Source organism: Stegodyphus dumicola, chromosome 9 (assembly GCF_044657685.1).
Source record: "Stegodyphus dumicola isolate Sdum_Otavi_A_Nest chromosome 9, ASM4465768v1".
Classification (NCBI taxonomy): Eukaryota; Metazoa; Arthropoda; class Arachnida; order Araneae; family Eresidae; genus Stegodyphus; species Stegodyphus dumicola.
In genome coordinates, this window is record NC_140776.1 from 66,103,464 (window position 1) to 66,129,725 (window position 26,262).

Here is a 26,262-nt window from a genome sequence, read left to right on the forward strand (position 1 = left end):
TCGTAACGGGGAAGTGCTAGACAAGGTTAAAAGATTCGTCGATACTTCTCAAAGCAGAACTCCAAGAACACCAACAATCGATGACTGTCTGAAAATGAAAATCGAATTTAGATGCAAAATGATACTAACTTTAATAAGTACATAGGTTAATATTATTATTATGGTTTATATACATATTTATGTGTACAATTAAGTGTAATGAGTGTATTAGGATTTACACTATTACACTTAACTATTTTATGCGAAAATAAAACTTCCTAAATATAATTGTACTCTGTGGGGGATCCATGCTTCTTAGAGACTCCGAAGACCCTAATCGTGGCCCAAACCTTGGGGGGGTGGCAAATCCCTCCTATAGTGGTAATAGCTTAGTAATGAGATAAAGTGATGAACAGGAACAGATTACCTTACCCCTTTTTAGCATTTTGGTTTCCTCTTTTCTCAAAATCCAAACATTACAAAAATGAGTTTTAAAAGACACATTCACTGAATTATAAATTTTTTTAGCAATAAAATTACAAAAAGTGCTATATATATATATATATATACATATATATGTGTGTGTACGTTGCGGGCACGCACCTGCGTGTGTAATAAAGTAAAAGGAAAAAAAAACACAAAAATTTTAAGAATGGAAAAGAAAAAAATAGGAATAATTAATCAGACAAAAGATCAATATTAAGGCAAATTTGACATGTGACAATACTTTTTTCTGCTAATTCCTAATCTTAAGAAAGTAGAGAGATTTTTGCATATTATTTCACCTATGCAATATTAAAAAATCAGTACCAGAAAAGTAAGGTTGAAAAATTATTTTGAAAGCTGCACAAACAGGAAGATAACTCCCCAGAACATTATTCACCCCCCCCGGACAAAAAAAGTATAATATTTCAGCAATGTATTTGAATAACTTCCATCTTGTTAATGTCTAACTACCATTTCAATTAACATATTTAGAAAGTATATAATATATTTTGTCCGAATTCGGCGTTTTAAAAATTTGTTCCTTTAGTAAGTGTGGGTAAGATCACCGAGTCAAATGTATCTTGTTTTCACAAAATATCACTTAAACATTTATTTTTTAAAAATTTAGTATACTATTTCTTCTTAAATCATATTTTTAACGTTTCTTATTTTCCTTTACCAAAATCAACAATCATCAATTTTTTAAAGTATTTTAATAATTTTTATTTGATTTGATGCGTCAATATTTTATGTTAATGTATTTAATTTTATGCATAATTTATAAGGTTATCGGAATGGGCTTTCATGTATCTGATACTTTAGTAAGGTTACTGAATCAAATATACTTTTTCCTTTATAAAGTCTCATTTATATATTCACTGTAATGTTTATTTCTTTTTAAAACCCTTTTTTCAAGAAATGGCCTTATTTTACATATTAAAAACCCACAAAAATATTACGCAGCCAGCTTTTTAAATCACACAAAAAGAACCCCAAAAAAGAAAAAAAGGCCTTTGGTCCAAAAACACTTTGCCGGAAGCTCTTTTATCACATTTATATGCATATTTATGTTCATTGTATTTCTCATTTGACAAATTATGACATTTTCCAAATTTTTCAAATATGAAAACAATTTTTTCTTCAATAATTTTTACAGATAGACTAAGTCCACTATTATTTAAAAAGTGTTAAATCTGTTATTTCAATTTAACAACGCTCAATTTGTGGAGCGGATAGAACTGTTGTTCACTGGTATAATTTATTTGTCCAGTGTCTATATCTCGGCAAACAGAAACCACGTTATCCGGAAAATGAAGAATCATAAGCAGAAGATACTTAAAACAATAATTTAAAATTTCTTACATTGTATTTGAGCATTTTTTTTTTTTTTTTTTTTTTTTAATATAGCGTTTTTCCAGTTTTTATTTTAAAAAGAGGAAATAAGATTTTGATTCTAATTTTGTTAATTTTAATAAAGCAAATTATGAAATAACATTATAATATTTCTTTTCAAGAAGGTGAAAAGTTCTTCATTCTTGTGATGTAAAAAAGTGTTCTGAGAAACAGAACTGATTATTTTCTTTTAATCTGAAATCTAAAATAAATAAGATAGAAAAGAGCGCTTTTCGGAGGAGCTGTATTCAGTATATGAAATTTATTTAAAATAAGCTGTAAGCTTTTTTGTACAAGCAAATAGTAGTTTAGCTATGCTAACTGCCCTAGTGGATCGGCTGCCTCACTGTCGGTGAAAAAAAGGAAAGTAGTTTAGCTTTTGAATGTAACTAACATGGTGACAAGCACCCTGTATCATTCTCTATTAATTCATTAATTGAAGATTGGATCATCAGATATATTTTGCTTCTTCCAGTGCCAGTTACAAATCGTTCAGCTGTTCAATAACATTTGAACTATATCATTAACGTTGCATATTGCTAAAATGTACTTGTTCTTTAAAGTCCTTAATCTCTTCTAAAAATAGTACCGCAGAAGTTTCAGAAATGAAGTACAATTTGAAACTACTTAGCATTCCTATGCATATAAAAAAATAAAACTGTTTAAAATGCATATTGTTTAATGCTTCCTGTTTTATTTGGAATAATATTTCAAAAATAAAACTTGTGCTGGTTACGACCCAAGCAGTAAAGAGCCATAGTTTGATAATGACTGAATCATACATTCAGTTTTCGCCATTTTAATAAAATCCATTCTGATACTTATGCTGGTAATTATAAACTGCATTTATGTATACAGAAGTATGATTAATACACTAATATCAGAGAATATACGATTGTTATGCTCTGACAAGTTTTATCAAGATACCAATTTTTAGTTCATATAAAAGTCATAAATTCCCTAGCCAGATTTCATTTTTATATAAATAGATGCATAAAGGACAAAATGGAACAGTTAATTTCATTGTTTATTCTTTTTCAAAATTTAATTCCTTTAGATATAATTTTTAATGGTAAACTATATTCTGCCAAGTTATAAGAATATAAAAAATATTACTAATAATAATTTATATCCTAATATTTTTATTCTACATATCCTAATTTATATCACTCAAAACAGAATTAGAAAATTCATTCAAATCATGTTTAATCAAAACATTTTACGCAATTTTGGGGAAAAAGAAATTTTGGGGTTTGTTTGATTTTTAATGGTGAATTCAATCATTAAAACATTTTTACCGTGTTTCCTCATTCATATAAAATTAGCAAAATAATTTATTAAATAAATTTTAGATGTAATAGTATTCTTGTTTATCTTTTGTTATATGTCTAAAAATAAATAAAAAAGCAGCTGGTATTCAATATTTATTTAAATTTAATTATTTAATTACAAATACTTGGGTATTGGTACTTAAGACATAGTCTTTCCATATTATCTCTTTTCTATTTATCCTTAAAATTATGTTAATGACCTAATAAAATTCGGGAAATCCTATGATTACATAAAACTGCGGGAGATGCTAATAATGGCAAATTTTAAATGAAAATAGAAATTAATTTAAATAGACTACAATAGAATAGAAATTTATTTAACTTTATTATTATTATTCTATGTCATTTCAGTATTATAATTTCATTTATTGCCTTAAATACTGCAATATAATCATATGATTTGTAAGTGGGAGTCCCATGATTTTAAATTTATGCATATACGAGCAAAAATATTTTGAAAGTTAAAAATATATATATATTTTACAATTCATTTAACTGAAACCATAAGAAACAAAAGGGATTTTTGTGAGTGTCTGTCTGCTTTATGCATTTAATCTATAAAATGTGGAAAAGTGAGAAAATCCATCCAACACAGAGAAATAATTCTTTCTAGTCTGTGATAAGATTGTATCAAATACACTTAAACTTCCGTTTAAATTCGAAATTTGATCCATCAAATCTACGAAGGAATACATTTTTGGTTTTAAATTCCACGTTACTAGCAACTGTATAATAGCTAAACCTACCAAAATTATCATACCAAATATTTTTAGAAAACTGCCAAAATTCTAGAAATTGCTTTAAAATCCCGAAAAACATTTGGAAGATTATTGCTTGCCAATTCCATGCTGAAAAGATCAAGCATTTATGAGGATGAGCTCGACTTTTAACGAACAACTTCAAATTCAACACTAAATATAAATATGTATGCCAAATTTTCTAAAAATTCCTGCAAAATATTGTACTCTCATTATAAATATATATGGATGTATAATGTGAAGAAAACTGTGTCAGTAAAAAAAGTGGATTAAAATTTAATTTCCCAAAATAAATTGGCCTGCTAAAACTAAATAAAATAGATAGGTAAATAGTAAAAAAATGTGTGTAACAAAATAAATAATGATCTTTCTTAAAATACTGCCCAATAAAACATGTCGAATAATTGAATATTTGCAAGCTTGGGAGCTAAAATTCTAAAAAGATTTCAAAGTCTACAAGCTTACAAGTACAAAGAAACAGGAGAGACAAAACTAATGCAGCAAGTTCTTCTTGCCATTCATTAGCGGGAAAGCAGTTTTATGGCTTATCCATTACACTAAGGGGAAGCAAAAATACTGCTCTAGGCTGTGCCATCTTAGAGAAATTTCAGAAAACAAAAGGTTTTTTTTTTTTTTTTTTTTTTTTTTTTTTTTTTTTTTTTAAGAGGTTTGTTAACTGACAACACGGCTATTTTCAAAGCATTTCATTCGGAGGGACAGGCTCGTTAATGTGTTAAGTGCAAAGAACATGATATTTAATAAATAAAGGTAACACACAAAATGTTTAAAAAAATGCTCCTTTGGACGTAATTTAAGATCTGAAACCTTTCGCTTTTTTTTTTTTTTTTTTTTTTTTTTTGTGTGTGTGTGTGTGTGTGTGTGTGTTTAGAAAATCATTGAAACATGAATTAATATATTCGGCTCTGTTTCCAACTTTAAATGTCCAAGCTTGATGTTCAAATTTATTTTCACATAACTGGACAAAAGTTTTGAATGGTTCTAAAGCATCACTTTGGTGTTAAAGGGGGAGGGTGATTCTAAAACCACTGTAATCATCTTTCATTAATATGAAATAATTTGCTCCATTTACTGATTGTGTGGGCATAGGCCCATAAATGTCACTGTATATTAATTGTGCTGGTTTAGTAGTGCTGGTTAGCATGTTGCTTATTGTACTGGGAACCTTCTCAAAAGAATTCATCTTTGAGACATCTAGATTTTTGATTTTAGTCTTTTAACATTCAGTTTACTAAGAGCTTTCAGGTTTATGTTCTTTTATGCCATATTCTTAGATTATCCTTGTAAGAAATGTTTGCTTCAGGAGAAACTAATTTTGAAAAGAATCAGTTGAAAAGCATGTGATACAAGTTATTTGCAGAATGTTTTTCTGAGCCAACTAACTGCACAATTGTATATATCAACATGATTTTGCATTTTTATTATCTTCTTACCTTTACCTCTAGTAATATCTTCAGAGAAAATATTTCTTTTCAGTCTGGAACTTGGAGAACACTACGTATTCTTTCTTCTTGCCATTTACCGTGAATAAGTTTCTGGGTATTTACATTCCCATTTCTCTGTTTCCCTGCTAAATACACTATAATTTGTTGTAATTCTTTCTGGAAGACCAGTTTCTTTTCCATTACACTAATTTAATTATTCATTCTTAATGTTTTTTATTATGGCAGATATAGCATGTTATTTTGTTTTTATGTATGCTTCTGTTATTATTTTGTATTTGTTCTAACATATATTGCTTTTTTTGTCTAAATTTATTACAATTAAAAGCAAAAAATAGCTAGAACTCACTTTTCTCAGATTGAGATAAGTTCCTTCATCGATGGACCCACCAGCGGCCGAGCGGTAAATTTGCTGAACACTGGTAGTTCGGTCCGAGGTTCAAATCCTGCAAACGGGCTCTGCGTGGGTGTTTTCGTGTTTTTCCCCATGTGTAACATGTATAGGAGCCAGTTTCCGTTAGAAAGTCCTTCACGAAATCATCCCTCCCCTTAGGCAGATAGCCCTCGAGGCTTTGCTGTAATTAAATAACCTAACCTAACCTTCAAACAAAACTTGTCAAATATGATCACAAGACCATCAATGAGTCTTGTGATCAGATTTGACAAGTTTTGTTTACTGTTATTGACAGATAACCAGGTTTGTCCAAAATTTCTATGTTTTTGGAGGCAGTGTTTCCAAAATTTTCAGAATTATAATTTCATCTCTAATACTTTTCACCCGAGTTCTTGATTTGATGAGAAAGATTTTCAATTTTTGCAGTATGCTACACTAGTGTCTCACTCCATTCCATTTTCAACTGATAAAATTTGTCAAGCAGCAAAATTTTGTTAAAATCAGATTTCAGCTTAAATACAGAATCTAATTTTTTTAAGCATTTCATTTGATGCAAAACAATTCTCAATAAGCGTGACTTGTGAAGCAATTGCATTGCCTTTTTCACATTTTGCTATCACTGCTTCATCATTTTCTTGCTTTACTTTAATTCCATTGGTGACAGAAAATACTACTTTGGCCTTGAGAGCACATGCAATTTAAAATCTCTATTGTGAATAATTTTGTCCATTGAATTTGTTTATAGGTGACACACCTATACCGAATTCAAACTGAGAATCAGTAGATCTACTTATATTCATAAATCTTTAATTTGTGTTAAACTGGACCATGATCTGTTCAAATTATTGGTTTAAATAAATTTGAGCTTAAAGTGGAATGAAAGTAACAACCAAATCATGGGCAACATATGCCACTGAAACACATTCATAGAATATAAATGCAAGAATACAATACTGTTATAAAAAAGTACAAAACTGTGACAGTGACATTACAGATTTAACATTCTCTGTATCTGATATTTCCCTAGAGGGTTAGGTAAAAACTCATCAGACCAAATCACTTTTTACTATTTAGTTTTTATTCAGAATAAGGGATAAAGTTATCCTTGGCCTGGGCAAAATGTTTTTCCATTGAACTGGAATCAGTAAACGCTTGCACAAAATGAAACCTATTGCTAGTCTTCTATTTTGATGAAGATTGTGCTGTGCATTCCTATTGCATCTGCAAAAATACCGTGTTGTGTTTCTTCATGAAGCAATGCAAAATGTAACCTTCCTTAGAAATACTCATTGTGCCTGCATCTTAGTGTAAGGAAGTCCATTTTCCTTATAGTGTACAAGAAATTTTTTTAGAGTAAATTTGTTAAAATTTTACTCGCAAGCAATCAGTTGCATAGCTATTCCATTTTATAATTTGTGAAAAATCTCACATTTGTACAGTCCTAGATAATATCTTTTGGTTTTTTTTTTTTTTTTTTTTTTTTTTTTTTTTTTTTTTTTTTCAAGTATTAACAATGCGAATAATGCGTTCAGTTTTGTGCTGTCCTTCATTTGCACATTCGCAACTACTTGTAACTTAACAATTAGCTCTTGTAATGACGAAATGTCTAATTAGTTAATTTTTTCTGTGTTAATATTTGTTTCAGGTTAAATGTCACATGAAACTGTACTTTTGATTTATTGAAAAAATATATATTTGTTTATTTCTCACATCATTTAAGATAAAAGTATAAAGATAAGTATTCTTATTTAATAATAATTTTTATTTTGCAGCATTCAATTCTTGACATAAAATGTCCTGTCTTTGAAGCAGATCAAGTAAGTAGTCAGTCCCTCTCTCTCTCTTTTTTTTTTGGGGGGGGGGGATTTTATTTCATTTTCAGTTATGTGAGAAAGCAGATTTTTATTTCTTCAGTATTGTTAATGAGATTTTTTTTTTTTTTTTTTTTTTTTTTTTTTTAATGGATCAAAATAGTAAAAACTTTTTTAACATTTGAACTCTGTTTTTTAAAATAATAGTAATAAGCAAAATAAAAACATGTTACACCATGTAATGAAGAGTAAAACATAGAGCAAATTTAATATGAAATAAACTAACAGATGACAAAATAAATTATATTATATAAACAACTCTAATGTAGTGACATTGTTTAGAGTAGTAGCTGCAGACTTCTGCACATATAAAGATCAATTTAAGAGATATGTGTGCTAAATTGATAACAAAATATTTAACAATAGTGCAATTTAATATGGTTATTAATAAAATATTTGTCATTCAAAATATAGTTTATTTTTTAAGTACCAGTATCATATTTATTTGTGTTACTTTGTGAAAGAAATGCAGTAACATAATGCATTTTCAAAAGAAAAAAACTGAGTTACCTGCTTGAAAAATTGCTAATTTTCAGAATATGGAAATGTATTGCGCAACTTTTAATACAGAAAACACAGTAGTTTTTTTATGATTTAAAAATGTGTCTCTTTCATAAGTTATCATACTTAAAAGGGGTGACCAGTTTCGTGCTACATATATTATAGATGCACATTTTATCTCACAAAAGTCTTCGTACACTGAAATATTTTTGGATAAAATCAAAATCAGAATTATTGCTTGCCGCTTTTTTTAATTTTTCCATTGTGGTGGCATTTAAAAAATTGTTTGCTTTAATTTTTTATTGTTTGCTTCATAATATTCTATTTATTATTGAAAAATGGGTTGCAATCGTAAAGAAATGAGAAACAGCATTTGAAAATTGATAATTTTTTACCACAATGATGGTAAATCAATTCAAAGTATCACTAAATTAGTTAATTTATCCCATTCTACAGTGCAGTATGTGACAAAACGCTTTAAAGAAGAAAATCGAATTGAAAACAAGGTAAGAAAAGGTCGATCGAGAAAGTTAACTAAACGTTATGAGAGATTTATTATTAGAAAATTTGTGAAAAACACACGTTTGAGTGCTGTAAAAGTTTTTGCAGAATTTAATGCAAAGTTTTCTACTTCAACTTCACCTGAAACTGTTCGACGAGTTCTCAGAGAAGCTGGATTACATGGGTATTCTGCCCATAAAACATTTTTTGTTAGTAAGAAAAACAGAAAGCTTAGGCTTTCATTCACAAAATCAATGATAAATACACCCAAAACGTACTGGAATAATGTCCTATTTGCTGATTAAAGCAATTTAACATTTTTGGTTCCGATGGTCGAATAACTGTATGGAGAAGAAAAAATGAGAACTTCATTCTAAGAACTTAGTTGGAACAGTTAAGCATGGCGGTGGAGATGTTCTTGTATGGGGGTGCATGGTAGCATCAGGACTAGGTAATTTGGTATTTATTGATGGCATAATTAATCATTCTCTTTATTTAAATATTTTAAGAGACAATTTAAAATTATCAGCCGAAAGTTTTGGTATTGGAAACAACTTTATTTTTAATCATGATAACGATCCTAAGCATATGGCACTCAATGTTTTCTTGTGGTGTCTCTATAATTGTCCACATGTTTTTAAAACACCACTTCAGTTGCCAGATTTAAACCCCATAGAACACATTTGGAAAGAACTGGAGGTTAGAGTAAGAAAACATGACATCAAAACAAAAAGCAAAGTCAAAATAGTCATGATGGAAGAATGGATAAACATTGATACAGAAATTACAAAAAAAACTAGTAAAATCTATTCCCAGACTTTAAAAGCCATTATGGATGCTACAGGATATCCTACTAAATATTAATTTAACAAAAAATGAAAATATTTACTAATATGTCAAGATTTTTTTTAAGTGTATGAAGATTTTTGCGATATAAAATGTGTTGTCATTTCTTTATTATTAATTTCTTAAAAATAAAGTTTCACTATATTTTAAAAATATTTCATGTAATTTTGTTGCAAATAGATTATAGATCTTATTATTAAAATCTCATTCAGAAAGTTTGCTTTTAATTAATGGATAGGGCGCTATTTCAATGAAAATCATAAGTGTACGAACAATTTTGGGAGCCAATGTATTTATGCATTGAAACAGCATGTAGGATATGCATCAGATGATTGCCCCCCCCCCCCAAAAAAAAAGTAGAATGAATAAAGTATTCAGTAGAATCAAAGTTAGGCATGGAACATATAGTACATATATTGATATCATCTTTTCATCAAAGCAGATTAGTTCTTCTGCAGGAGAATTTAAATAGGTGTACATTTCTTCCAACCAAAGGTTGCTTCAAGATTTTGGTTGCCATGCAGTTAAGGTGTAACATTTTGGCACCAAAGGATTCATCTGCATTTCCATGTATGCTTTATGTCACCAGGGCTCTGAAGCAGAAAATAAACACTTTTCAATAAGTAACCCTAGCCCTTATAATCCTGTCTTTGCGTGATTTTTCTTTTGTTTTTCTAAAAAATCTCTGAAGGTCATTGGTTTAAGTTAAACAGTCTTGAGCAGCAGATGGAATGTTTTATTTCTTAATGAGGCAATTGCGTAAATGTCACCGATAATTTCTTGTACCTTCAACTTACTGCATTTTACAGAAGGAAGACGGAAAATTTTAATATCTCTTTTATAATACTGACATTATTTATGCTAATAAGCTAGCATATAACTCTTTTCATAGTGGTATGAGAGAAATAGCTTTGTTAATATCCTTTCCATCATACTTTTAAGCAGAAAAGATCTCTAAATTAATAAAACAGTTGCTAACATTCATCTCTATGATGAATTGATTTTATGGTTTAAGATTGATAATTAGAAAGGATGTGTATATTCAATAAATTTCATTGTGCATCAATTTAAGCAGATGATACTAAACTAAAGCATTTTGAAGATGGTCATTACATGTGTTTCCAAAGATAGAATGAATCTGAAACAGCTCCATGTGTATCACTAAACTAGAGAGATGGTTTTCTTATTTTTCAGTTGGTGATATTCCTATCCGCTTTTTTATGAACTAATACAGTGTAAGCTTGCTATTTGAATATGATTTTGTACTTCTTTATATAATAATTAAAATAATAAATCACTTATGTTTTCTTTTAGCTGAAAGAAATGAAATGCTACATGGAAAATTTTCCATTTCCATTTTACATTATCTTGAGGGATATTTCATCATTGCCATTAGTTTTAGGGGAAGCATTGCGTCAGTGGTTTGAATTAGTAACATCAGTCGAACGCTGAGAATAACTTTTTTGTCTTTCATAACACCTATGTGTATGTATTAGATTGTTCATTTTAGTCTTTTTATTGATCATACTCTAATTCATTATTTGTAAAATTATTTATGTTCCTATTCACAGATTATTCATACATTTGAAATGAGTGAAATATTTGTTTTTAGTTATTTGCTTTCATTTAATACTGTATTGTGAATTTACATTCTTTTAAAAATTATTACAACTTGTCTTTCTGTATACAGTTTTATGTATTGATTAAAGTAATATATATATATATATATATATATATATATAGTGGCAGCGTTTCAAAGCAGTCTTTTAAATTTGATGTTGTTATAACTTAACTTTTTGTATTCTAAATATACACTATTCTTTTTTATGACCATATTTAGTAGATGAAGAAAACTGAATGTCTTCTGTACATTAAATGTTATTGGAAATTTAATATAATGTTATGTTTGTTTGTTCTGCTTGTTGAATTTGATTAGAAGATCTGTGTAATTCTTTACATTGTTTATTTAAAATATAACAAAAATATGAAATTCCCATTTAAAAATTTAAAACCAAATTATAATTTCTTTAATCAGACTGAATGAAGGTGCCAAAACTTGATGTCTGTCACTAAATAAAAACTTTTGTAATTTTATCTTTTTTGTTATTTTATAAATTTAATAATTTTTATTGTTTGTAATAAATCTAATGTTTTTGATATCATCGTAAAGGAAAGTTGATAACTGAACTCATGACATTTTGCATGCACATCATTTTTTATTAAGAAAAATGGATGTTAAAAATTGTAGTTTAAGTATGTTTAATGTAGTTGATTATTGTTCAACACTGTATAACTGATGTAAGTTGTAGTGTTGTAAATTTTTTCTTCTTCATGTGCAAGAATTTATTTTAAAAAACAAAGGGCTTCTAAAATATATTTAAAGTTAAAATAATTTTATCAGGTATAATTCTTTATGTTGTGTTCTGCAGTGATATCATTTTATTGGTGAAAAATTTCTTTAATTTAGTTTATAATGAATTAAATAAACATTTTTTACCCTTTCATGTAGCAATTTTTTGTTTAATGTAATATGCATGTAGATGTTTCTCTTGAATATATAATAAAATTTGTCATTTTCTAATCTGTTTTATAATTGTTGAAAATCACACTGAAGTTGTTTTAGTTTCTTGGAATGTGAAATAAAAATAATTAATTTCCATTACAACTTGTGTAATTTATGTTATTTCATGCTCGGTTTGGCTTGTATTCATGAATCACAAATCGTAAAATGAGATTAAGCACCCGCCAGGACAGCATTACATGTGTATATGCATGTATATATATATATATAGTATGTATGACAATGGACTGTTATGTTATACAGTACAAAGTCCAGACTCGTCAGGACTTTGGCGATTCCGGATTATAGATCATCAATTTAAATCTGGTAAGATGGTATGCAAAAATTATACAATTAAAAATATGAAACCGTAATTTATGAAATAAAGAGCAATTATGATCTAAAGGGTATCAAAATTTACAAAAAAAAGCTTAATATTTATTTGTTTACTTTATTAAACATTTCTTTCAGTGTAAGTTGTTTAAGTTGCTTCGTTTTTTTCTGCTAATACTTTCTCTTTAATACTATAAACAGACATTTTTTGTTCAGTTACAAAGTTCCACTGTTCGAGTTCTGTAATTGCTGTGTCGAGAATACCAACTAACTTGTCAATCAAAATTTTTTCATTTTCATTTCGTCTCTGTCACTTTTTTTACTATCGTAAGCGCGCGTGGGTAACCGTTTTAAGCGCATGCCTAGCAGGCGCACGCATTAAACGCGCCTGCATAAGTTTGTGGCTTTGAGGTCCGGATTACAGACTTTGTACTGTATAGATATATATATGTGTGTGTGTAATATATTCAGGAGCAGGAATTTTGATTGCTTAGAAGTGTTGATCCATAATGAGGAGGTTGATCCATAAACAGGAGGAGGAAGGTCTTCAGTTTTATTTTCAGCAGCACATAAGTCAGCACATTAAATATGCCTGTTCCAAAGGGCTTACATTTTTTATAACTTCGCAGCAAGAAAGCAGCATCAGTCAGACAGCCATCTAGCTAGGCCAAAGCGTGGAAAGCAAGTGTGTAATGTTAAGGATGATGTTAAGCCAAACTGAGTTAGTTTTGGTTCTCAAAGCATTCTGATTGGACAGTTGATATTGCTATTGGCTGGTTGAGTTTTAGTTCCATTTACATCATCATAATTACGTAAGAATCATATGACATAGAATAGTCTCGAAATGATGCAGTGCAGAGAGATTACTATTTTTAGAATAGAGGTGGGAAATTCATGTTGCTAATTTAATCTTTTACATAGTCTTTATTTTTGTTACACACACACACATATATATATACAAGAAAAATAACATATATATATGCAAAGAAGAGGAAAGTTCTGAAAACTATTGCTTAAAAGTACATTTGATATTGCAGTTCCAGAGTAAAAAACTTACACCATGTATAAACACTAATACAATACTAAAAAATAAAAGTTATTGCATAAAAACTTAATGTAAAAATTAGAAAATGGTATAAACTTCAAAAACAAAAAGGGATAAGAAAACTAATGAATTTTAAATGATGCATGCAAACAATCAAAAACATTTCAAAGACAAAAAAATATACATACAAAGAATTGCAATAAATGGTAAATTAGCTCAACTCAAGGTTTAAGACAGACTTATCAAGGGAAAAGTGGGATAAAACTCGAATCCAGCTAACACCATTAGCGCGTTACATCAAACGAAAGCAATTCAGACTGAAAGACAATTGAGACTTCATTAATAAAATTATCAACTTTTAAGCAATTTTATCGTACTTTCAAGCAATAGCTTTTTAGAACTTTCTTATTCTTTGCAAATATTTTAAAAATTTGCAGCCCAAAGCACAAAATTCTTGACCTCATAGGTCTCTCTTGTTCGTGTACTACTTTCTACTTTGATATATATATATGTGTGTGTATACACGTGTTGGTCAATGATATCGTGTTGACCGACGCGCATATGCGCTCATGCCAGACATGCATCGACACCTTAGGTGGGCCTATGCATATTATTTTGAGCAAATCTGGATTGCTCTTTCTTCATTCATTAAATAATGCTTCTGATTCTCCAACTGTCTTCGCATTTTCTTCATTGTCTGTGACATGTAACTGCCCAGCATATACAGTGATTAATAATTCTGCTGTTCCAATGGACTGTTTCGAATCCCAGAGAAGACATGGATGTTTGTAAACATATAGTGTCTGTGTAGCAAAGATGCTCTAAAAATACACTGTGAGCTGAAAGTCCTTTCTGGAGGTTGGCATTGTGTAAACACGGCTGGGATACCCGTATATTGCCCCATGGGGATGTTCTCAAAATAGGGGTGGAAGCTTGCAACTGGCAATACCTAATATACCTACAGAAATGCACAAGTGCCAGCCTTGCTTCCACCTATACCTCTCTCCACCATGTAATAGCAAAATCCCTCTGAATGGATCCCTCCAACCCAAAATCAGATAGTGTGTCAATATAACGTCTTCATTTATACAATTTATAATGGAAAACAAATACGATTTTACTTTTATCCAAGAACCATATGTGCATGCGGAGAAACCAGAGGTATGCCAAAAACATGGGAAACAATTTTGATATGGCAAAACCACTCAGGTTATCTGTCTAAGAGGAGGGATGCCTTCACGGAGGACTTTTTGAGGGAAGCTAGGATCAAACCCAACCAAGAAGAATTACCAATATTCAGCAGTCTTAACTGTTTGGCCATTGAACTGCCTTAGAAAACAAAACCTTGAATGATTAGTAGCAAGTTGCACCCAACACACTTTTATAACCAAGAACATTATTGTAAATAACCAGTTTATTACCAAGTTCAGCAATAGTACTGTATATAGTGAATTGCAACCATCAAAAGACATCCAGAGAGAATAAGGCATTTATGCATGATCATATGTGTTGCTGTATTTTATTTTATTTTTTTTTTTTTTTTTTGTGTCACATCAACCTGTTTCTATAGAAAGTTTCTTTTAAAGCTGTTCATTAGTACTGGAGCTAATTGACCAATGTAAAATTTTTCTTTATTTCGAACACTAATGCATAGATTAACATCCACTTTATTTTGAAGAAAACAAGGTTACTTTTAAAATTGAATTTAATAGCACTTTGTAATATTGAAACATTTTATTAATTATATGAAACTGCATTTAAATACAAATTTTGAAACACTCACATAAAATCCTTTCCATAATGCAAAAAATATTGAATACATTCATTATAAATAAAACTTTTACAAAGTCAGTATATGTAAACGTAAATCCTGAATGTTTTCATCAAAAACGTAAAAGTATTCTATCATATGCTAAGTTTCTATTAAGTCTAGAAAATTTGACTATATTTAGATGGCAATGAAGCATATTGCATACGTAATTTTGGGGCATATAGTCTATGATATGTATCCTTCAGTTCCTGATATTCAGGGGATTCTTCAAATGGCAGTGTACTAGACAACATTACATCAGGACTAGTGTTACGTAAAAAGACTGACTGATCTTCATCATTGAAATATATAAGGTGTGGATATTTCTCTGCGTACTTGAAGCTTGGACAAGGTTTTTCACATTTTCTAAAACTGGTGATTAATTGAAGTTTATTGGTACTGCGTTTACTACCTGGTTTCCTGCCTCTTTTCTTCTTAATGGGTTCTGTTGGTACATTAGCTGTGGATTTTGTTGCTGTGATAGGCTGGTTGTTTGCAAAGGACTGTGCATCAGTATTATGTGCACTATTCTGGATAATATCAGCTAAAACAGCCGATTTTAATTCTTCATTTAATGTATCTTCTTTATTAGGAGTGCTTACATTTTCCTTATCATTTGATGCTTCCCACTTATTGCTACAATAGATGCCATTCAACTCCTGAAAACAAAAGTTATATTAGAAATTTGTGCAACTAAATTGAATGTGTAAAACATTTTAGCTATAATGACTAAGGTAATATTATAAGGGAGATTTTTAAAAAATCAAAAAAAAAATTTTCTAATTTCAGTCATCGTTTGAAAATTTGCTCTCCAATGTGAAAGCAAATTTGTACCGTTTTCTATCATTTTTAATACGTTGCTATTTTAACTGTTGAAATTTCTTATGTGGTCCCCCTGTGTTTCCCCAAAAAGCAAAAATAATTTTTTTTAATGATTGAAATATTTAATTTGTATGATCCAGCAATTTTAGCGTACATTCTGATAAATAAATTGTTTTTCATCTGCGTAAGAAATTTCTGCATTCAAGATCTATTTTGTAAGAAAAAAAAAAAAGAAAAATCACCTTTAACAATTTCTACACACTATTCTTTTTCAAAATATGCTATAGTAGTTGGACATTACTGTGCACATTTGGTTCTTTTGTTCTTTTTCTGTTCTGAAAAACGATGAAATTTATTAAAAGTTCTTGAACTTATTGATCAAACAATGACATGGGTCATTCATGCCTCTGAAGACTGCGAAGAGAAATAAAAGTTCATCACAAGTAACTCTGGAAATTGTAGGCCCACCAGTGGTCGAGCGGTAAAGTCGCTGAACACTGGTAGTTCGGTCCGAGGTTCGAATCCTGCGAACGGGCTCTGCATGGGTGTTTTCGTGTTTTTCCCCATGTGTAACATGTATAGGAGCCAGTTTCCCTTAGAAAGTCCTCCACGAAGGCGTACCTCCCCTTAGGCAGATAGCCCTCGAGGCTTTGCCATAATTAAATAAACCAAACCTGGAAATTGTAAATATGGAATTCACTAGGAAAGTATCTGTCGTGAAAGTGTTTAAGTAAAAAAGGAAATTTCTTATTAATCTCATGTTATCGTTAAATGAAAACATGGTTCATTAGACTTATTAAAATTCACTATATCATTGGCTTAAAGTATAACAGTATATTTTGAATTTTTTATTCTCCCAATTATTCAGTTTCAGTTTTTGAGGTATGCGGTTTTTAAACATCCCTTTTGGGATCTATGACCATGGCAATTTGATATGATATGCCTAAATGTCCTTATTTATTACTCATTTCGTGGCATAATTTGATTCGATTTAATTCCCTTTCCTTTTAATTAAGTTCCTTTTGGTGAAGTATTGAAAGAATTGGTTGCCTGATAGTAGTTAAAGATCTAGATCAAATATAATTATACTAGATGCAATAGTCTGAACATTTTTAAAAAGTCCATCGAGGCAAATTTTGTTTAACCAGTCCAATATAGGACAGAAGATGACTTAGGAAGCTTGTACAATGTTGCGATTAAGACACGTTAGTAATTCTTGTTCATCAAAGCAGTTTTAAAAATTCTGAACTTGTTGATCAAGCGATGAAAATAAGTCATTCGCACTTCTGAATACATCTGAAGCAAAGAATCATCGCAGAAAACTCCTGGAATTATAAATATGCAGTGCATATGTAAAAGATTATTAAAAAGAAAGTTTTTTTTTTTTTTTTAAATGACTACTATTTGCTTTCATAGAGTCAGTTTGCAATTTACTGTCACTGCATACTTAAGAGTAGTTTCAGAGTGACATAAAGCTTATCAGTTATTTGAAAGGGGTGCTTTTCATATTTCACTGTTAAAACATTTCTTTTTCGTTTCGAAAAAATCTGTTAGATTACAGAATTGTATAGATGTAACAGCTATACCCCCACCCCTCTTTTTCTTCTCTGCCCCAAGAGTTGAATTGCTGTTTTTATGGCATGAATCCTTTAAAAACTGGTATCTACAATTAGAAATAAAACTTCAGAATACTTCTGACTTAAGATAAAGCTTCAGAATACTTCTGACTTAAAATAAAGCTTTAGAATACTTCTGACTTGCCTGCAATTTCAATATACACTGATCATCAAAATTAAAGGCTAACAACAGAAATAAAACGTAACTGATACTTAACGAAAAATTATTAGTAGAAATTTATACAAAACATTAGTTAATATAAATTACAATGTTTAGCAGTTGATATTCGCGGAATATTCAAATTAAAACCAAATTTATGGGACTTGGAAAACGATAGAAAAATTAAGTCAACTCTTGTGAAAATAATTTTTCTTTAATATATGGGGTATGGCTAACTCGAACAGATATGCGTACCTCACATCTTGTTTCATAGACTTTACCAAAGTGTTGATCAAGTCTTGTGGAACTGCATACCACTCATCTAAAAGTGTGCTTTTCAGCTCCTGGAGGGAACGAAGAGGAGTTTGGGCGCCCTACCTAAGACATTCCGCACATGCTCAATCGGGTGAGTAAGGTGGCCAGTCCATTCCAGGGATATCTTCTGTTTGCAAGTATTCTGGCACCACATATGCTCATATGCTCTATGAGGCCAAGCATTGTGATCTAGTAGCAAAAACTCTGGGTCAACAGCACTCCTAAACAGTTTAACTTGGGGTTTCAGTACTTCGTCCACATATCTCCGATCGGTTATAGAACCTTCTTTGAAAGATATGCTGCTCGGTGCGGTCATTTATCATGATCTTCCTAAATCATTAAAGCGGGGTCGCGGAAACGGGAGGCAAGTTTTTTTCACAGGCAAGGGGAGGCAAGTTGCTTGTTCCTTTCTCTCTCCAGATCAAAACATATCTAGAATCAATGTTAAGACTATATCTAGACTCGTTAGTAAACAATAATCGGGTCCAGTCTTCTTGGCTGCATTGAACAGAACGATGGGAGCAATTTTTAGGGCCCTTCTGGAAGCTGGGAGTGAGTGGGACATCAAACCATAGTTTTCTCGCGTACATTCCAACCTCGTTAAGCCTTCATGCAGCAGTAGAACGGTTAATTTGAGTTCCTGTGGCAACCTGAAGGTCTAGAACCAAATCCCGGGCAGTCGCTTTGCGATTTCTTCGAGCTGGAAACGACAGAAAACAGTCTTCGGATGCAGTTGTTGCTCTTGGTCGCCTTTGACCAATTGGTCGCTTTGGTCTCTATCAACTAATCCTGCAATGCTTAAAAAGCGATTTCAAACTTGGATATGGCACTTTGAGGGATATTCAAATCTTGGATGACCTCCCTCGATTCTACCAATTATTTGCCACTTTTGAGCTTCCCTTAAATGATGCGTTTGGGCCATAACTACTGCATACTGATCAAATATCAAATTAAACATTAAGGGGCTATTTATAATTTAAATTATAATTTTTATTTAACATCTTTTTTCTCTTATATACTTATTGTAATGGGATGACAGAGAAAGCTGCAACGGAGTGCTGATGGTTCTTTGTGTTGTAATAACTTGGAAAGGCTTTACTGCGTAGTTAGAAAGATGACGCTTGAAGACAAACTTAGCCGTAAGTTCCACACATAATTTTATTCCTTGATAACTACTTACTAGGACACATATTCTTTTTCATTGCACATCGTCATTGTGGGTGAGCCATGCACCCCACGGTTTTATACAGATTATATTTTTAGAACAATGGCTAACAGAGGCTATGCGACACGTCAGCGAGCGAAGTTGCGTCTTAAAGGGAACAGAGGTAGATGAAGAGTACGGAGCTACGCAAAATGGCAGCCTATTAAGAGAAAGGTTTCAGTTCTCGAAATTCTGATTTCAAGTTCCGAATTCGGTACGTCAATGAAGGAAGATCATCAGCCAAGAGAGAAAAGTATAGCATTTGAAAAGAAATAAACTGATAAGTTAATAATAAGAAAAAAGTTCAAAATTTAACTTCCCAGCATTAACCAATCAGAAAGTAATAAAGATCAACAAACGTTTTAGGAAAAATATGACATAAAAATGGAAAGTCATCTAAAAGTGAGAAAACAAGATAAAAAGTTAAACAAAAGACTTCTAAACTAAAATATATTTCCTAGCGAATAAAAGTTTTCTTCCCTCGAGCATCATCTTTAGTTTCCCTAGTAAAATAACAAGAAAAGTTCTCAAAATTCAAACAAATGTATCTAAGTTTATACCCTAAAAATATTTCGAAATAAAAAGTTTCCATACACAACCTAAGCGAAAAGGCTAAAGTAATGAAGAACTGATGTTAGGTTGTATTTTTTGGTATTTTTTGGAAGCAGGAAAGATGAAAAATAAACAACGCCTTCGGCAGGAATCGAACCGCGAACCTCTCGAATACGCGCCGAGCGTGAAGACCGCTACACTACGAAGGCACGCTAAGAAGGTGGGAGAAATACTTTATATACGGGAGAAATACCTTATAATGGAAGCGCGTAATAGCAACAGAAGGGGAAAGTATTAGATCCAATCTAAAAAAAAATTTACATTTTTTCTGTTAAAGGATAAAATAAGGATGATTCTTGATGAGATTTTTTTTTATCCAACCATTAAATTTTTATTCTTCTCTTCAAATTCTGTACACAAGAGATAAAATCCACGAAACGTTTATGAGTGCATATACTGCCATCGGACTAAAATCAAAGACAAGTTATGAATTTACATTTATTAATTGTAAGTACCTATATTGTCATTGGATTAAAATCAAGTATTAAACTAAAAATCTCTTGATTTCAACAATTAAAGCAATCCTGAAATACCCTGCTCGAACAGTTGCAGCACGCAAAATGAGGGAACGATTGCAAATATTACAAAATAAAATTTTGTGTGATTCATCCTTAATAAAGTCCAGTTTATATACTTCGAAACTACACTCATATTATAAGAACTTATTGCATCCCCCCTATGTTCTACCGAGGTGTAAATGGTAACATGTCCAGCTAGAAATCCGTGGTTCAAATCCCAGCGAGGAGATGGGTGATGTTTCGTGTTTCCTGCTCCGGAAAAACCTATTTTCTTCACGTAACGGCCGAACTAGAATGCGATGAACGGTAAATCGTCAGTACCTGGTCATTGATTACGTTGACCTCTTCCTAATTGCATTTTATGTGATAGAGAACATAAGAGCTATTACAATGATGTCCAAATTTTATGTACAAATTTAATGTGAGAACCCTTTGCTTTGAACTTACGTTTTAGTAACTACTACTCTCTGACCAGTTCGCCGTTTAAACACCTACAGTGTCATTTTCCCAGCTAAAGACAGTAAATGTGACTCGTGTGGACAGGTCAGTGCTAAGTCATATTTCAATTTAATTCTGTGCTCCAAAAGAACTCTACAATAATACGATACAAACAGAAGATTAACAGACAACAATTAAGTAAAAATTACATTAAGATCAGACACTAGGACATTCTTTCTTATCTTTAATTACTACAATATAGATGTTCAAAAGAAAAACGAAAAAGAAAATTTTAAATTAAGGGAATTGCAAAAGCTATGAGAATAATTTAAATTTTAGGTTGTTTACAAATTACTATGGCAAACAACTAAGTTACATTTTTGTTCCAACAGTTTACCATGTTATTCTTAAACCGTTCTGGTGTTCTGATCTGATCTTAAATGATGTAAAATCTCATTACTCCAAACATTATTTTTGTCCCTAGTATTTGTAATTTTTTTATATAAATTATTCAGACAACTTTTAAATTCTTTTAATTTTATAACTTTTATCGTTATAGAATATGAAAAAAAGGTGTTTTGCATTTAAAACAAAATGTAGGGTAAATATATCGGCTAAAATTATTACTGCGTTTGAAAATAAATTATAAGACTAAATTTAATTTCTTTATGCAAAAGAAAATACTCGGTCAAAATTAAATGAGGAATATTATCTAATTTTTTAAGTATTTATAGAAATATTTCTTAAGAATATTATTTTGACAATTGGGTAGGGTATGAATTGCGCGAAATTTGATCGAAGATCCTCTCCCCCCCCCCTCTTATCTAATAGACGGACTGCTTCACTTTTTCCTGTCCCCTCTTTCTAAGAACTTGAATTTCCAAGAAGATTGGTTGCTGCAAAAAGTCATTTATCGCCATTAACGGGGCATTTTATTAAGACTGGAAGCTTCTATTTTCGTTTATCAATATTGTAAAAAATTGAGCATCCAAAACAAATATTAATTTAAAGCCTGGCGTGTGCTAAAGTAAAAATAAATTTCTTTTACACTCATTTTAAAGTTTTATGATGCTTTAAAGAATGATGAGCCAAATCTTTTTTTATTCTCTGTAAGAATTAAGAACTTTCCAAGTTGTAGATTTTAGTCGCTGATATATATATATCAGTTTTGAATAATAAAATTGATAGATTAATGACATACACAAAACGGATACATAATCAACCTATCCAACATCGGGTTTGTAGCACACCTTAAATAAGTTTCTTGTCTAGATAAATATTAACAAATCTTCTTAGATAGCAGATTGGTTTTAACTTTCAAATTTACCATTTTAGGTAAACGGTTCTAATTTAATTTAAACAATTCTCTTTATTAAATTTAAAAATTGGATCTCTTACGTGGTTCTAAATTCACACTAATATTATTGCAATATATTGCCGTATCAAGCTTTTCATTTTTAGTCATTGAAGTTATTTTAAGGTTATTTAACTTTCTTACAAAGTCCATATTTTAATACTAGAAAAGTTTAAATATTTATTCTGTTTTCCAGTTACTCTATCTGATGTACTTTGGCACACATTTAATTTCTAATACACATTTAATTAAAAAATTGATAATTATGAGCGTCTGCAGAATTTTCACAATTAACAAAAAAAAATTCGAACTCCCTTATATTCATATCTTTGGATTTTGAGTTCCCTTTTTATCCACTCCTTTTTCACATATTGTTGCACTGTATTGAAGTTTTCATGTATGTAGAATTTATATATTTTGTATTGTATTTATGCCAATTTATATTTAAATGATAATTTTTACAAATTCTTGTATCATAACTCTAGTTAAGAGAAGACATTCTAACACCTTGGTAAAGCTTAATCTTCAGTATGCAGCTTATTTTCTAACCTAGTTTCAGGCTGAATTATTTTAAAATTAAGTATTTGAAATCATTTGTTAACAAAGATGGTAGCTAAATCATGCTAATAATATTTCTAACTGTTGTAATTTATAATGCAACAAGTTCGTGTAATTTATAATAGAATTCATTTATAATTTTTTCAGCAGTATTAAAATTAATATCAGATGTTGATAATGTTATACATTTAGATTACAATGATTTAGATTGCCATTGCCTTCTTCGCTGATGCTTTTATGCTACATTCCTAATATTTCATAATGGCATACAGATAAGTTTAACACATTCGCCAAACATGTAAACCTCTAATTCAACCCACTTTTGCTCTTACGTGTGCTGTATCTTCTATTTTCTTTCATATATTGTTCAGCCTAATTCTAAAAGGTCTTATGATCAAGCGGAAAAGTCACTAAACATTGGTAGTTCGACCCGAGTTTCTAATCCCAGAGATCCCCCAGCTCTTTCTTTTTTTTGTACTTGTTTACTGTGTAAAAATGTATCATAAAAATTTCAGTTCATTAAGCAAAAATATTTTTTTAATTTATTCTTTAAAACTATTGAAAAAATGTTCACCTTAGTGTATCTTTTTACAAATCCCTTTAATAAGAAAAAATAAGGAAAGAAATTAACTCAGGTTCGGTGATTGATACCTCGGTTCAAATTATATGTAACCTTTTCCAAAAGCATAGGGTTCATATGGATATCAATAAATGAAGGATTATTTCTCCATCTAATTTTCTTAACATGTTTATTCCAGAATTTTCTTTTCACACTGTAGCGCTAAACTGTATGAGTTTTCTATAATCATTCAATTTCTGTAGCTATGGTAACTTTGCATACCTTCTGACAAGTAGTTATATTTTTAACCACTGTATTTTAATTCCTGTTGACTTTCAGTATATTATTCACTTGTTTCACAAATGCAAATATTTATTTTGTACGCAAGTCTACCGTCTACGTAAAATAGCAATAAAACTTCAGTTATGCGGAGCTTCTGATCGATTGCTTGTTTTAGATTGAATGAAATTAAACTTAATGCCATTGTTAATTAGCTCGTTATTAATTTAACTGTATGTTTCTAATTAATTATATGTTCAAATATTTCCAAGTATATTACACAAACTTTTGCATCCCAATTTTGAGTTTTTGGTTAAAAAAATAAGCTTTAATTTATTGAGAGGCCTGATTGATTATATTAATTTGCAATACTGTTTATCTAATTCTTTTCTTCTAGATAAATTTTAGAAAAAAACTTCTTAGCATAATAATTTAAATTTATTTACAATTTATACTTCAGTGTTCCAAACGCATAGTAATGTTGTTATAATAGATTTGATACTAAGTTCTTTTAAATTTAACTATTAATTTCTGCAAACATTTACATTATTACTTTAAGTAACGAAAATTGTTTCTAGCACACTTTAACACACTTTGATTTGGAATAATCTTTTGCACGCCAGTGAACTATATTAAATTTTCCAGTCTAGTTCATACATCTTGACTATTATGGATGCAATTTATAAAAAATATTATTAGTATGCTTTACAATTATTTAATTTATGATATTATTATAATACTCTTTGCTCTAATATTGTAATCAATGAAAAATGTTTGTAATGCTAATATTTATGTTTACCAATACCTTTTATTTTCTTTGTCAGCTCTCCCATTTATTACTGTTATTCAAGTAATTAGCCTGCTTGTTAGATATTCTTTACTTGTTCTTCTGATTGTTGATATGTAATTCTATTTCTTTATTTTTGTTTTCCTCTTGGCTACAGTTGGCTTCGAAAAGTTAAATTGTAATCCTGTAGGCAATGGGGGAAAGAAATTTTGATTCACGCAATTGGAGCCCACCTGTTAATTGTTTGCTATCTAGCATTTTTATGAAAGGAATGAAAATCATGGTACTTAAACCAAATAATCGTCTGACAAATATAATTTAATGAAAAGGATATAAACGTTTTCAAAATAAATAAAATAAAATAAAATAAAAATTGTTAAGTCTTTGACTTAAATGAAATAATCGTCTGACCGATATAGTTTAACATATAAGACGAATAGACTAATAAAGTGTTAACAATCCATAAAAAAGATTCGCTATTCCTATTACCCATTACATGGTATTATTTTGCCGTATTATGGCATTTAAGGTAATGAATATTTAAAACAGCTGTTATTTCTGCATTCTAAAATCAAGAAAACCAATCACTATAAACTGAAGAATTACTTTGGATACATTACAGCACCAGAAATTTCTTCCCCCGCATGTAAGAATTTAGGAATATGTTTCTGTTACTGTATAGTGATATTTTAAATTTTCATGTTTGCAGAAAACTATATTCTTAAATTAAGAGTTCTTTTTTATCAAAACCCGAAATATACGCATATTTTATATTGCTGTAACTGTGTGGTCAAACTTGGAGATATATTGTTTTTAATGGTTTTTGATATATATTTATAAGTATTATAGTAATTATTCAAATGGATGTCGAATGAAAATGGTGCGAAGCTGTTTTAATAAGTTTAAAAGTTGCAATTTCTTGCATTGTTCTTACCGAAGTTTTAAAATGTTCTGGAGAAAATTCATTTCTATCTTTGAGAACACCAGATTTTCTTGTGACTCCATCCAAGAGGTCTGGTCGACTACGTTGGAAATTATCATTTGCAAATTCATGCAAATCAGGGTTCGCTTTATAAGCTTGCTTTTGTGCATGATCATAAATTTTTCGAAATCCATACAAGTTAAGCTGCCTTACAAAACTTGATATGTTATCAGTTTTAAAAAAATCATTTTTTGTACTCATAAATTCCTCCTTGAATAATGAATAACGTAATAAAATCGATTTTCCATCCGGACTCCAAGCTACTGCTCCACTTTGACATTCATTTGCAATTTTCCATAGCTTTTGAGGAAATCTCAGTGGCGAAACACTAGATGTCTGATTTTTAAAGTCCTGACGAGAAGACATAAGGTATTTTGCTTTAAAAGAACACAGTAAATATTTGTTAAATAATGAAAACAGACATTTAAAACTGTTATAATCATTCAGTTTTTCTAAAGAAAACACATTATTTATTAAATTGAATTTTAAAATCAGATATGCTCGAACAGTAATAAAATGCACGTGAAATGAAAAGTATTAATATTTTAATAACTATAAGAATAGTTGTTAATTAGCTACTTTTTCGAATTAATATTTATTTAGTTTCTAATTTTTCTACCTCATTTTTATGTTAGAGAGCTGATAGAGTTCGTGTGTTTTTGACAGCGTGAAAATCCATGTTCATCCTAAGCATGCATTACTTTAAACAATATTCGGCTATAAAGTATGTCATCTGTTCTTATATTAGGAAGTCTAAATTTTGGCTTCATATAGAAACTAGAAGAATGGTT

General features: G+C 30.1%; 2 protein-coding genes across 2 annotated transcripts in view; one reads left to right on the forward strand and one right to left on the reverse strand.

Moving 5' to 3' along the window:
- LOC118195958 (midasin) overlaps nucleotides 1-12,178 on the forward strand; it is a 589,327-nt gene extending 577,149 nt beyond the window's left edge. The window contains exons 89-90 of the mRNA XM_085823548.1: nucleotides 7,573-7,617; nucleotides 10,834-12,178. Coding sequence (XP_085679674.1) covers nucleotides 7,573-7,617; nucleotides 10,834-10,971 — 183 coding nt within the window. The 3' untranslated portion in view covers nucleotides 10,972-12,178. The remainder of the gene's footprint in view (nucleotides 1-7,572; nucleotides 7,618-10,833) is intronic.
- A 2,985-nt stretch (nucleotides 12,179-15,163) lies between these two features.
- Nucleotides 15,164-25,960, reverse strand: LOC118204943 (uncharacterized). The gene is made up of 2 exons (XM_035377232.2): nucleotides 25,424-25,960; nucleotides 15,164-15,926 (listed from the first exon to the last, which is right to left on the reverse strand). Exons 1-2 carry the CDS (start codon nucleotides 25,835-25,837, stop codon nucleotides 15,387-15,389), a joined length of 954 nt encoding a protein of 317 aa, XP_035233123.2. The 5' UTR covers nucleotides 25,838-25,960; the 3' UTR covers nucleotides 15,164-15,386.
- Nucleotides 25,961-26,262: the final 302 nt, after the last annotated feature.

Coding starts and splice junctions, on each gene's coding strand:
- LOC118204943 (XM_035377232.2), bottom strand. CDS start 25,837: ATGTCTTCTCGTCAGGACTTTAAAAATCAGACATCTAGTGTTTCGCCA. Junction 15,927..25,423: donor CAGAACATTTTAAAACTTCG/GTAAGAACAATG, acceptor TTTTGTTTTCAG/GAGTTGAATGGCATCTATTG.